Raw genomic sequence first — 13,011 nt, 5'->3', positions numbered from 1 at the left:
TTGTCCCCCTCCCCTTTAGTTTGTCCGCCGTTTCAGGTGGGTGGTTTATTTAGCTACGCAACAGGCTGCTGGCACAGATTAGGTCATTGAAGCATGTCAAATCTCCCTCAATGGTGTCCGGTTCACACAGTGGTGTTAAAATCCTTTGTCTATCTTTTGCATTTATGCCTGTGGCATCCGCTGGTTTGCTGCTCCACATAACTACCCTGACTGGAGAGGGCTTGGTTTGAGCTGGTTGGGGAGTGCAGCACTGCAGACCCATATAAGGAGCGTGTATCTGCTCAGCGTGGCTCTGCACAGAATCACAAGGTGTCTGAAGCCCACCTGTCAAGTCCCACCACAGCCATCTTTAGCACCAGCTTCACAAAAACCACAAGAGCACATTACGGCCGCTAGCCAGCACGTGGATGCGCGATGCTAACAGGCTATACTGGCCGTATTTATTATGGTAATATGTAATGCTAAGCTTGCAGTCACTGCTTACCTTGAATGAAAAGAAACTGTGTTTTCACAGGCTGCTGCAACAGCCACTTAGCTTCATAGCCCCCAGAGTAAAGCACAGTTCCACATACACCACCAAAGATTGGCGTGTGTGTGTGTGTGTGTGTACGCGCGCTTCAGACAGCAGCGTTGGTGTGTGGGCGTGCGTGTGCGTGAGCTGTGTGTGTAATCACTCCTAGCTGCCGGCCTCAGAGGGAGAGGTGGAATCAATGCAGTGGGTTATGAAGAGAGGAAGGGGAGTGTGAGGGAGGAGGCTGATCAATATCATAGCAGCAGGGTGGGGTAATATCCCCGTCACGCAGGGATGGGGTTACGCATGGGGGGGGGGGACAGGGAAGGATATGGTAAACGTATGCAAATCTCAGTGGCGGCGGTAAACAAGAGGCTTTGTGTCAATCACCAGCCGAAGCGGCGCATTTTGAGCATTCTCCTCCATTCCAACACCGCGGGAGGATGTGAGGATTTGTTTGTTTGGCTGTCGCTTCCCCATTGGTCCCGCCCCGGCATGGGGGCGTGGATGGACAGCGCTAATGTATGGGCTGCCAGGGCAATGATACCCGCTGTTCAGAGAGCTGCCAGTAGCACCGCCCCATCGGATTCCGCAGACTTCTTAGTCCAATTTCTCTTCATTACAAGTACGCAACGTCAAATCACCTTATCAGCCAGCAGCCAAAAAAAAAAAAAAGCCACCTAAGTTCACATACACAATACAGTCCGCGGCTCTTCCTTCATCCGGCTAGTGTTTGGTTATTGCTGGTTGCTTGACAGGATTCCGTGCAATTCTGACTCCAGTGACCCGTGTCTCCTTTCAAAGCTTGGAGGCAGGATGTGACAGAGAACAACTCACTGCTGTAAATGCACACTTCCTTTGCGGCGGTTTTGGAAGTCCCCCCCCCCCTCCAAAGCGCATGCATCATCCACTTGTGTGTGTGTGTGTGGGGTGATGCTGTTTTGTTGTTGTTGTTGTTGTTGTTTTCCTCATAATAACAGCCTCAATGTGTTTGGTAATCTTGTTGGTCGCTCACGCTTTCTTTCGCAGCTAATTACACTGACCTGGCCACTTCTACAACACACAGCACTGATATTGTTTAAGGCACCGACATAAAGAAAACGCCATCACAACAGCTCTGACCTCTCGTCTTTTCTTTCTTTTCTTTTTTTTTTTTTTTACCCCCTTCTCACTGTGGATAAACAGCCGTCCTCTCTCTTCCTTGACAGAGTGAGCTGAGGCGAGTAATTCCCCCATTGGCAGTCAAATGCTCTAGCCGACAAAACAAATGCAGTCATCGTCCCTGTGTATGGGCGCTCCAAATATGCCTTTTGATTTGCACACACGTCTTGTAGTGTCTGCGTTGGATTATGTTGTTCAGACTTTTTTTGTTCTCTGTTTCTTAAGAGAAATGTGTTATTCATTGTTCTATCAAGGTCTATGTTTTCCTCATGTACCCTCCCTCTCCCGCAATCACGCACACACTTTCTTTCTTACATCGAGCCCTGTACGAAACTAAGCTAATAATTTACACCTGAATTCTCAATTTGACCTTGGCACCAACGTTGTCCCATGGTCATGAAGTGGTGATAGAAGTCCAACCAAACAAATTAGTTGCTCGTTAAAACAGCACATTTTCACGTGAATGCATTCAATTACAATCAAGTGCAATTTTCTGAGCACATTATTGGGGACCTGGGGACATTATGTCAAGCATAACATTTGACAAAGAAAATGTATTTGTGTATTTGAGACTCTTCCTAAAATAAAGTGCCACGTTGAAATACGTGAATATAGTCTTTGACTAGATGTCCGTGACACCGTTTTTTTTTGGCTACCAGTGGAGAATCACCACAACTATGGTACAATTTCCGGATGGATAACAGTGCATTGGTTGATTAAATCCACAATGCTGTCGATTATGTGGAATTTTTTAACCTCAATTAATCTTGTCTCCGCACAATGCAGTTCACTACGTGGCAGTAAACATCATTCATTTCATTTCATTTAAGGTTAAATAGTATTTAGAAAAAATTCCAAGTCTATTAATAGTAATAAAAAAAAGATGCTAACAACCCATTTTAATTTTGCTCCCAGACAAAAAATGAAATATAGTGAGGTGCCCACCACTCCCATTAACGTAAGTGTGTTATGACAGATCGGCTTTTGCATTTTCCTTTCACATCGATCATTTACTGCTATCTATTTTGAGTGTCTTACATTCAAGGCGCAATTATCTGCTGTTCTCTCAAAAGATGTAAATACACTACAATTCTCATTCTTCCTTGCATGTGACTTTTGCATTACAGTATAAACAGTCAATGTGATCATTTGAGCGCTGTTCTGGTCGTGCAGTGTATTTTTAATGTTACGCCCATGATGATGTGACAAGAAGGCAACTGTTTTTTGGTCAGTCTAGACGGAGAATCATGTGTTTCACATCCTTTGAGCACCGGCCATGCCTTGTTATTGCAGCTGGTTTGTCTACAATAAATCTCTTGTTGCCGCACAGCAGGAGGCTTGCTCAATGCTTTGTGCGTGTGTGCGCGCGCGCCTGTGCGCGCGTGTGTTGTTTTCATGCTACTCGACAGTATTTTATTTGCCCTGAGTAGCTGTTTGATTTTGTATGCCGCAGCTGTAGGGGACGTAACTTTATCGAGTACACACACACACACTCACACGCGCGCATATTTACTGAATTTGCATCTGTGCTGATGTTATCATTGCATGCAGATTGGTTATTTGCATGCCCTTATTTGCATATTGTACAAAGCGAGAGTGCATGATGGACCACCTACTGCTGGGTGCTTGGCGGTGTACATGACGTATTAGTGACAAGGACCGGTGTCATCGCCAGCGACTGACTGATAGGCAAGGTCACCTTCAGACGCACAGGCGGCGAGGCAGGCAGACAGTTGGATATCTGCAGACGCTGGACAAAACAATATAATCGCTACTGCCTGAGCTGTTCTAAGCCACGTGCGATGCCGTCTGTCCGGTTTGGGCTTGAAAATCTGTTTTTGCATGCCTTCACTCTCACTTCATCAATTCCCAGCCATGCGTCACCATTCTCCTGGGCATGTTTGCTACTACACAGACATCTTTGGATGTTTGTCTCTGAGCAAGCATGCGGAAATGATTTCCACTGCATATTAAATGAATGACAAATATTCATATTAGCTTGATGTGCACACACAAAGAAGCGTTTGACTTCTTTTCAGATGCCACACTGATTTAAAGGGCAAGTCAAATTTTTTCTTTACAATATGTTCTATACGCCCCGCTAGTCTAAACACGGCATTCTGTTTAATATTGCCTCTGTGGGATATGAGTTAAGCAGCAAAATCCACACGCAAAATCCTCCATCGCTGGAGGCGGCCATTTTGCCAATTGCTGTCGATTGGGGAAAAAAAAAATTAAAAATAAAATAAAAGATTTAAAGACATCACAGTTGCTCAAGGCTCAGATAACGCCCAATCGTGGCTCAGCTTGAGAGTGTCACATGGCCAAGCTCAGACATTAGGTGAGGCATGATTGGTCGTTACCTGTGCCCTGAGCAACTGTGATGTCTTTAAATCTTTTATTTTATTTTTAAATATTTTTCAATCGACAGCAAGTGGCAAAACGGAGCCTATAACAGCATGTGATGTGGTAGAAAATTTGTCATTTTGCTGAGAAACGATGACTGGTTGGTGTTTTTGTAGCTTGAGGTGTCATAAAAGCAAAAAATATTAGCATCTAAGGCACTAATCGTACTTGATGAGATTCTTTTAACACAAAGCTCATTTCCACTGCATTTTAACCAGGAATCAAACTCGCCTTCTAATAGGGCTGCTCGGTTATGAAAAAAAATATTAATCATCATTATTTTGCTGATAATTGAAATCACGATCATTTATTTTTGGTGCAAAACAAGAAAAATATTCAACGTAAAAAACAAAGACAAATAAATGTAAGTAAGTTCCTTTTGGACCAAACAAAATTGGGAAAATTAGTTATTATATTACTAGTTATTATGAAATATGCAAATGTCTAATTTCCTTGTGTAAACAAACAGTGCGTTGGATAGAAAATGAATACTGTACTAATAAATCGTTTTTTATGATTATTCCAATTTTGTAATTGTGGAGTGTAATATGTAATTGAATTTCGATTCATTGCACAGCCCTACGTTCTAATGCCGATTGCTAAAGAAAGGAAAGAGGTGGAAACTGGTGAGAGAAGAGAACAGAAGAAAAGTTTGCCGCTCCTAATGTCACCACACACAATATTCGGTTGGTCTTGAAACAGCAGTCAAAATGCTCTAAAACGGCAGGCAAATTGGGCATCTCTGCTTTGAAAATGGCTACCAGTGAATGGGTAAAAAAAAAAACGTCCATCACAACTCCAAAGATTAAAACATTTGTTTGCATCGATTATGGCGCTCCCAGCAAGATGCTGACACTATCCGTGTGCTTTTTGCAATGTTCTTGCACTTTTCCAACGTTTGTTTAAAACTCAAGTGCACAGCCAGTATGTGTTTATAGCATGAAGGTTTCATGCGTGTTTGTGTGTGCGTGCGCTAAATCGGGTAGCGGTGGTGTCAATTAGCGCAGGCTTCAGCAAGCTTTCTCATTTCCTGTCTTCCATTACTGCACAGTCAACCCACAACTCCTTCTCTGCCATGCTCTGCCCAGGAGGCTAAACACGCACGCACGCACGCACGCACACATGCATACGCCCGAGGTTTGGATTAGTCAGTCGGGCAAGTGTCCATTATGTCCACACACTTCGACACAAAGCCTGATATTCATATCCTCCTAACGTGACGCCCTGCCCTCCCCCACCTCATTTGTCCAGACAGTCCAGTACAAGTGAGACATCTCATTAGCTTTTCAGGCTATGCAATTATGCTAATTAGGGAAAACTAAAACAATGGATTTCAGAAAATGGCCTTCCAAACCAAACAGGTTTAGACACTTGGCGCATAAAAAATGTGTGTTGTTTCTCAAATGTCAGCATGTCTCTCTTTGCTATATATGCGTGTCTGACTCATGGTTATTGCCTCTGAGAGGAAGCAAGTTTCTGGTCCCAATTGAAGATCCCAGGCTGCATGCGCGCGCACACACAAACACGCGCGCACAGAAAGGCAGGTATCAAAGCGAGTTGGCTTTGAAGCTCCTAAATGAAAGGCTGTAGGCAGAAATGCCAATGTTTTCTGGCAGGCTGTAACTTTGTGTCTGGCTGAGCGTCAGGGCTTGAGAAATAAAGTCAGTATTATGATCTGAACAGCAGATATGAGCTCCCCTAACTGCTTCCATCTGTCCTCACACAGCCCGCATTTGAAGTCTCACTTGGATCTGCATTCTAGTCAATAGCCTTGGTCTTTTTTTGTGTGCGCACTAAATCACTCCTCTGCGCTTTGTCTCGCTCTTCTGATGGTAATCATCGTTATGAGTGATTGTGTTGTTGTTTTTAAAATCCCCTCTCCGTCTGTGTCGAATAACATTGTTTTTTTTTGTTGGAGTCAAAGGCAAATATTTATGTTGGACTCAAGGTTGGTGTGCTCCGTTCTCACCCCAAAGCTCAGTGGGGGCAGGGTAGTTTGGTCAACATCATCCGTTTTCTTATTATTTCTGCCGTGGATATAGTCTGTCCCTCTGGGGCTTTTTGAGACACTTAAAATCACTTGAAAGAAATGAGTGGACCTTCCCAGAAAGCCCCCTTTTTGGCCCATAGTAGTGCAGATGGGATTCATACAAATGCCGGATTTCCGGTGTGTTGCACATGTCAGACTCTTAATGGCTCTGTTGCAACTGTTCACAAGAAATGTGCTCACTATAGAGACTGTGACTACGAGTGTCGAAATGAACAAAACCCCAATTTCCCTCTCACCTGGTTTATTTTGATAATGCGTGTTCCTTTCATAGTCTTGTATATTAGTGTTTGCTGCTGTATCCAGTGCTTTTCCACTGCTGTGCTTTTCTTCTATACTTAGAAACCAGGAATCATTGGTAGATGTAGTCAAGCGCTCGCACACATCTTTGTCAGCGACGCTAAATGCTAAACATTGCCAAGTTAAATACGCGGATTATTTTCACAGCCCAAATTCTTGAAGAATGTGTTACTGACGTGGCATCTCGGGCAGATCGCGGCATTTACTCAAGTTCCAAATTCAAACTCATAAAGGCCTAGCGTACCAAACTGAACTCAACAGTAGCATTTGGTGGGAAGAAGGATTAAGTGTCCAATCAGATTAGCAAGTGATTTCATTTGTTTGTTGTTTACAGCCTTGCGGCGGCTAGATGGGGTGCGCTTTAGCAATTTCCATTCAGTTCTCACTTGAAATTGTTGACTATATATATCTATAGCTGCGTGTAAAACAGATGTAATACCTGTCTGTTCCTTGAAATTCATGTTTGAGCGTAAGGCTGGCACGGGCACTGGCGTTAAAAGGCATGCACACACACACACAGCAGGGGGGTGAGCAAATTTCCCCACTTTGAAGCATTCATCCTATGTGGAGCTGTGTTGACAGATGGGCTCGGTGTGTTCAAAGCACAGCTCACCATTTCGATATCCAAACAGGTCAAGCCAAAGGGATGCAGAGGGAGAGGCGCCCCTGTGTAGGCTTGGAGCAAAGGTTCCGCCAGAGCCGCCACCACAGCTGGGACTCCCCCCCCAACCCACCCTTCCTCCTCTTCATCATCATCATCTTTCCGTCCCACACACACGGACTGTATTTGCTCTTTTTGCTCGACGGGCAAAGCGGAGTTGCCCTTCCCAAACGTTGTAATCAGCGTTTATTTAGTGTTTATCGAATGTACTGAAGACAAGATATTTTGAGGGCCCGGTTGTCCTTCCTTCGTCCCAGTGGCCGAGTGCACGCTGTGAAGCCCATACATAGTGAGGGGAGGGGGTGGGTAGGATTGTGCAGAGTGGAATCCTGCTGCTGCTGCTTCTGACAGCCTGATTTAGAGGTGCTTTCTTTTACCTCTGACACACACTTTCAGTCTGCCTTAGTCTACTGAAGGCTTGGGAGAAGAAAAGTGATGCTTATCCTGAAAGCCTGTTATTTGTGTGTGTGTGTGTGAGTAAGTGTGTATGTCCGCGCGTGCTGGCTCACTGCAAGCTGGCATTTGTTTCTTCTTTGTCAGTCATGGAGATGTTGAAGATCGCATGAGCACAGCAGATCCCGTCTACCTCACCAGTTGATGTTCGCGCACACAATAAAACACTGTTTGGGAGTGTGTGTCGTCCAGATGGAAGCGCTTATTGAGTGCTGGTGCGCTGCCACATCTCTCGGCCTCACAAAAAGAGGGAGTAAATAGCGGAGAGCAAGATGAAAAAAAAAAAAAATGAAGACAGCAACGCGAGGAGTGGAAATCCTTTCCAATGGGCTCCCATCATATTTGTGTTGTCGCAAGTGCATGTGTGATCCTCCCAACCAGCTCTTCCTGCCTCCCCCCCCCTCCTCCTTAATCTTATCATGTTAGAGTGGAAGATTAGTCCTCCCAGATCTCATCTCTGCCTCCAAATGCCACAATCAGCCTTTTGTTCTTCGGTCGTGCTCGCTCTCCCCTTGCGGCAGGGGAGGTAAAGCATTTCCCCCCCAAGTACCCGCCCCCAAAAGCTTGTCCTCTGTGCCATTTTGAGCCTCTGCCTGTCAGTGTCACACGGCACCGATCGACTATGCTCCGGCCCACCCCTGCCCTCGGGGGGTGGGGGGTGCCGGCTAACTGAGCTGTTAGCACAGCAGCGCCGGCTAGCCGAGCCAAACGGCTCGACATTCCTCGCTAACACCGAGCGGCTGCTGTCCGTTTGTCTGCATCTCTCTTTCCTTCCTCACCTCTGGCCGCCAGCTCCTGAAGGAAGTCATGGATCCTGCTCGCTGATGTCATCAGTGGAGTGGAAGGGGGGCGGGGGGGCGGGGGGGCTCGGGGGTCACTAACAGAGTTAGCAGAGGAAGAAGCGAGTGTTTGAAAAGCAGAGAAAATAAACAGAGGTTTCCTGTTAATGAGGTGCACTGGGGGCCTGGCGTGTGGGAGCAAGAGGGTCTGGTTTTGTTTAAAAGCAAAGCTCTTGTGTCGCAGCGTGCGGCAGGAATGGAGGGCATGAGGTTTGCAGGTTACAGGTTGTCACAATGTTCCCGCAGTTGTTGCAGCTCGCTCGCTCAGCAATAACTTGATCGTAAAGTCTGCTACGAACAGATGTTAGATAAGGACCTACACGGAAGGCGATTAGCCTCACCCCTTGCTTTGCATTGAAAAAGCTGTATCGATTTCAGCCCATTGGCGTGGAAACATGGCAGGAATCCCACGCTGGCCGTCCTTGTTGTTCTTTCTTACCATTTACTGCCGTAAATAACGCGTATGTATTTTCCTTCTCCCGCCTTGGCTTTTCATTGCGATGCGCTTATACGGGGGCCCCAGCTGTAAAGGTGACTGCACACACATGCAGCCACACAAAGAGAGCCGCTCAGCCATGATGGATTCAAGGGGCCGGGCGCCTGAAGCCGGCGAGCGGGAGAATTAACTGACTCGCATAATGCCCGCGCCCGTCTTGTTTCGCCTACTTTCAGAGCCCGCATGAAAGCCGCCGTTAAGTTTCTTTATTCATAAAGCTAAACGTTGTGTTTGTTGTAGGGGGATATTTCCAAAGTATTTCTCGTGTAACTGTTGCGTCCCTCCCTCCTTTCCTGGGTTTCTGAGTGTGGCCAAGAATGCCACAGGCCAAGCTGAGCCAGTGAAGGGAGGGGAGGCGCCATTGTATTCAAGCCCAAAGCATGACTCTCAGATTTATATCTCCACACTCAATGAAGGGCTAGCCTTGTACCCTTGAGACTTTCAGTAAAGCACGGGGACACTTGTATTTATAAGTCTCCCCGCTCCTATCTTAATCCAAACCCCCTGCCTCACTCTTCTTCCTTTGCCTTTTTCATTTCTACCTCTCCGCGCTGGCTTTGTCTTTTGGCTCGCCAGCTTGCGAGCAGCATTCCCGGGTTGAGGGCTCAGGGCGAGGCAGGGACAAGGCCATGTTTAGCCTCTGGCGGGACGTACCGAGATGGCCGCCGCCGTCAGGGGCTTTGATTTGCTACAGTCGGCGAGGAAGCTCCCCGTGCAGTTCAGCACCGCAGTTTTGTTATTTTGTCTGTTGTCAATGATGGTTGTCATAAATTCCAGGAGAATCCAAGCCGTATTTTTGTCTAGACTCTTAGCTTTTCAACACCCCCTTGAATGTACTCTGCGTGTTTTTATCGGCGCACATTTTTATAGCATTGTCATAATTGAAAGCTATGCTTCTCTCCCACATCTACTCCATATGTGGCACTGTGTCTTCCGCTCCTTCAGCCCCCCCCAACACACATACACACTTCTGCCCAAGAGGGCTTAGTGCCACGTTGAACTTCCAAACAGCAATATGCTCTATAGAGGAGCATCTATTTTGGTGGACGCTTCACAGCAGAAGAAACATTTTAGCAGAAGAAACATTTTCGCCTTGTCTTTGCAATGCAGCTTTTCAAATAATTGTTTTTTTTTTTTTTCCATTGTTCACCTCCCTGTTTACCTATCCACAGGCGCTACAGCATCTTGTGCTTTCTCGGGCATAAAATGAAATGTTCAGGCAGCACACTGTTAGCGCTTACAGTCTTCTTGAAGGATTAATTATGTATAAGCACTGGATAACTGCTACTTGGTTCTCTGTGCCCGTTCTAACGTCCAAAAGGCAATCATGCCTATAAAGTCGATAGACACTGAGGAGATCGGGCGGGTGGGCAAACTGCTTGACGGGTGGGAGGGCCATGACGTCACTGCGCAGATTTCTTCACACTCTGCTGAGGTTCTGTCTCAATCCGTTAGTGTAGCTCTCTGACGAGTTCAAGTGTGTGGTTATGTGTGAATACTGACAGTCACCCAGAGGAGTCAATGCAGCTAGCTGACTGAGTGCATACCAGCTGCTGTTTAACACGTCCAGGCTCACTTCCTCCACCGTGTTCAAGGTTGAGGGGAAGAAAATGGAGCGCAGCACTGGAATGAGAACGATTAAGCAGGGAAGGAGGGAGTTGGGGGAGAATGGGAAAAGCAGTGGTGGGCTTGAGGGTGATTTGCTCGGCTCAGCCTCCTCCCCAGTGACATAACCGAACAATGTACTCAAAATATCTTAATATCTCTGACCGCATGATCGCCCCGAGACACAGATAGGGTAAGACAGAAAGGGGACGTACATTTCCCTCATTTCCTTTTTTTTTTCCTCTGGTACGGATAGTGGTGGTTAATGCCCACACGATAGTGTCATAGCCCAGAAGTCCCTGTAAATGTTCCATCAAACGACAGTGATGCTCAGTTGAGTTTATGTGAAGGCACAATAAACAGTATTTCACCCTTTTCATGCCTCACCTCAATTTCTCCCTCCCCTCCCCCTTTTTCTCTGACTGGCCATGGATCTGAGGCTGTCTTCTCACCGCTGTGCCTCCACCTGCTGGCCATCTAAGGAATTACAAATCCTACTCTGAACTGCACTTTATAACAAAACCAGTAGATGGCAGTCTATTGAGCATAAAGACAGAAAATTCATGGAGGGTAAAATGAACCCCACTTGATTCTGACAACAACTTCCCCACATTCTGTCTTTGTTTTGGAAAAGCTTTAAATGACTTGCAATCCCTTTTTAATTGATTTCAGTCCCCCTGCATGCTACGTCGGCATCAGCCTGAGTGAGCCTGACTCTACGCACAGCAGCAGTATTGACAGAGGGCTAGTTTGCGACGGTATGATCAAACAAAATGTCGACTCTCTCTGTGTTGCAGAGTAAACGGGACCATCTGCTGATGAATGTGAAATGGTACTACCGCCAATCAGAAGTGCCCGACTCTGTCTACCAGCACCTGGTGCAGGATCGCAACAATGAGAATGGTGAGCCTACACACTTACACACGCATCTTTTCTTCACAAACACACACACACTTCTGTTCTCCAGATGTGTGAGGGCTACAGGAAGCAGCTGTGGGTTGCATTTCAAACATTTCAAACAGAAAGCACGGCCTAGTGTCCTGAGCAGAGGAGCTAAATCAGTGGTGCTCCACTGTTCCCCTGGTAACGCTCCTTCAGGCTACACAGCAGTGCTGTCAAGTGTTAATAACCTGCAGTGCCGTGTGGCCCTTGAGCATACACACACTCAACAGCACTAGTGACTCTCCCCATGATCGACTTCACCAGGAGCAAACACAATCCCTATTTTCAACATCCTCATCAAAAGGCTTACATGGGTGGACCAACTGAGACCCTGGGCACACAAAAACGGATAATTCAATCTCCTAACATGAGCTATAAAGCAAAGCAAAAACAACAAAAAGTGAACTAATGTAGTTAATTTTTCTTTCAAGATATGTTTTTGATTTTTGAAAGGTTTATTTTTAGGAATAATAAGACATTTCACACTTGACTTTTTGATGTTTTAAAAAAAAAGCCATCTGCGTTGATGCAGAGTTTGAGGTTTTGCGGGCATTGCCTCATTTTTTGTCTGTTTACTAATTGTAAGCAAATATACCCCCACAATTTATAGACACACACCAGCCATTCTAATACACTGTGTATTACTTGTAGACATTGCCCTTCCGAGTGCTTCTATTTAAAGTCACCGTTTTAAAAAGGAGCTAATATGTACACCTTTTCACAAGCCGGTCACCTGTTGGCAAATCCTGTTAGCGGCGCCCTGATGAATGAGCTGCTCTCAGTTTACCTCCCAGAATGCAAACGCCTCTAAATATATATACACTGCCTGAGCCAGCAACCCAAGGTCAAATGCATAAACAAATGTAGTTACAACTAAATAGGGTCAGAGGCAAGGCTTTGAGTTCATGTCATCCATTTTAAGAACCAAACGCAGCATATTTTTTATTTGTGCACCTCAGGGTAGAAGTGTCATTGTGGCGCTATGCCGTCTGCAGTGCGTCCTTCCAGCAGGGGCGCTGGATTGCTAGGATTAATGTCGCGAGGTCGTACGACAGTGGTCTCAGTGTGTCACAACAACTCAGCTCATTCATCAAAGTACCGTCTCATTCTCTGTGCTGCTGATGTGTCAACCCCCCCCAACCCCACCCGCTCCCAAGGGTCATTTAAGTAGAGGACTGGACATGGTGTCCTCTCCTCAGGGAAAGACGGTTTATTGCCTTTATTCAATTATGGGGCATATTATTGACCTCTCCAAATGTACTTACGACTCACCATATGCAGTATAGAACGGCTGTGCTGATTTTATTCTTTAGTTACTTACCATTTTTGCCTCTCCATGCTCAGCAGATAACATCCTCCATTCATTTCTTTTCTAGACTCCGGACGTGAGCTGGTTATCACAGACCCAGTGGTCAGGAGTCGAGAGCTCTTTATCTCTGACTATGTGGACACATATCATGCTGCTGCTCTCAGGTATGCGCAAACGCTCTCATATCTCAAAATGATTGCTGCACTCACACACTCAGTGTTATCTCTCGAAAAATTGGAAACTGCTGCAACTGCAATTCCAAACAAACTGTGGATATCATT

The 13,011-nt window shown here is 45.9% G+C and overlaps 1 protein-coding gene across 2 annotated transcripts in view; it reads left to right on the top strand.

Annotated features, from left to right (window-relative positions):
• Window positions 1–13,011, top strand: part of rerea (arginine-glutamic acid dipeptide (RE) repeats a) — a 106,004-nt gene that overhangs the window by 46,270 nt on the left and 46,723 nt on the right. For both annotated transcript variants that reach the window (XM_086048758.1, XM_086048748.1), the window contains exons 4-5: window positions 11,277–11,382; window positions 12,798–12,894. In XM_086048758.1, the coding sequence (XP_085904884.1) occupies window positions 11,277–11,382; window positions 12,798–12,894 (203 nt within the window). The remainder of the gene's footprint in view (window positions 1–11,276; window positions 11,383–12,797; window positions 12,895–13,011) is intronic.

The sequence above is a fragment of the Filicampus tigris genome, chromosome 1, assembly GCF_054856515.1.
Source record: "Filicampus tigris isolate MCC_2025a chromosome 1, RoL_Ftig_1.0, whole genome shotgun sequence".
In the NCBI taxonomy this organism is placed as follows: domain Eukaryota; kingdom Metazoa; phylum Chordata; class Actinopteri; order Syngnathiformes; family Syngnathidae; genus Filicampus; species Filicampus tigris.
The sequence above is the reverse complement of the archived record's forward strand: the minus strand, read 5'-3'. Positions and strand labels throughout refer to the sequence as shown.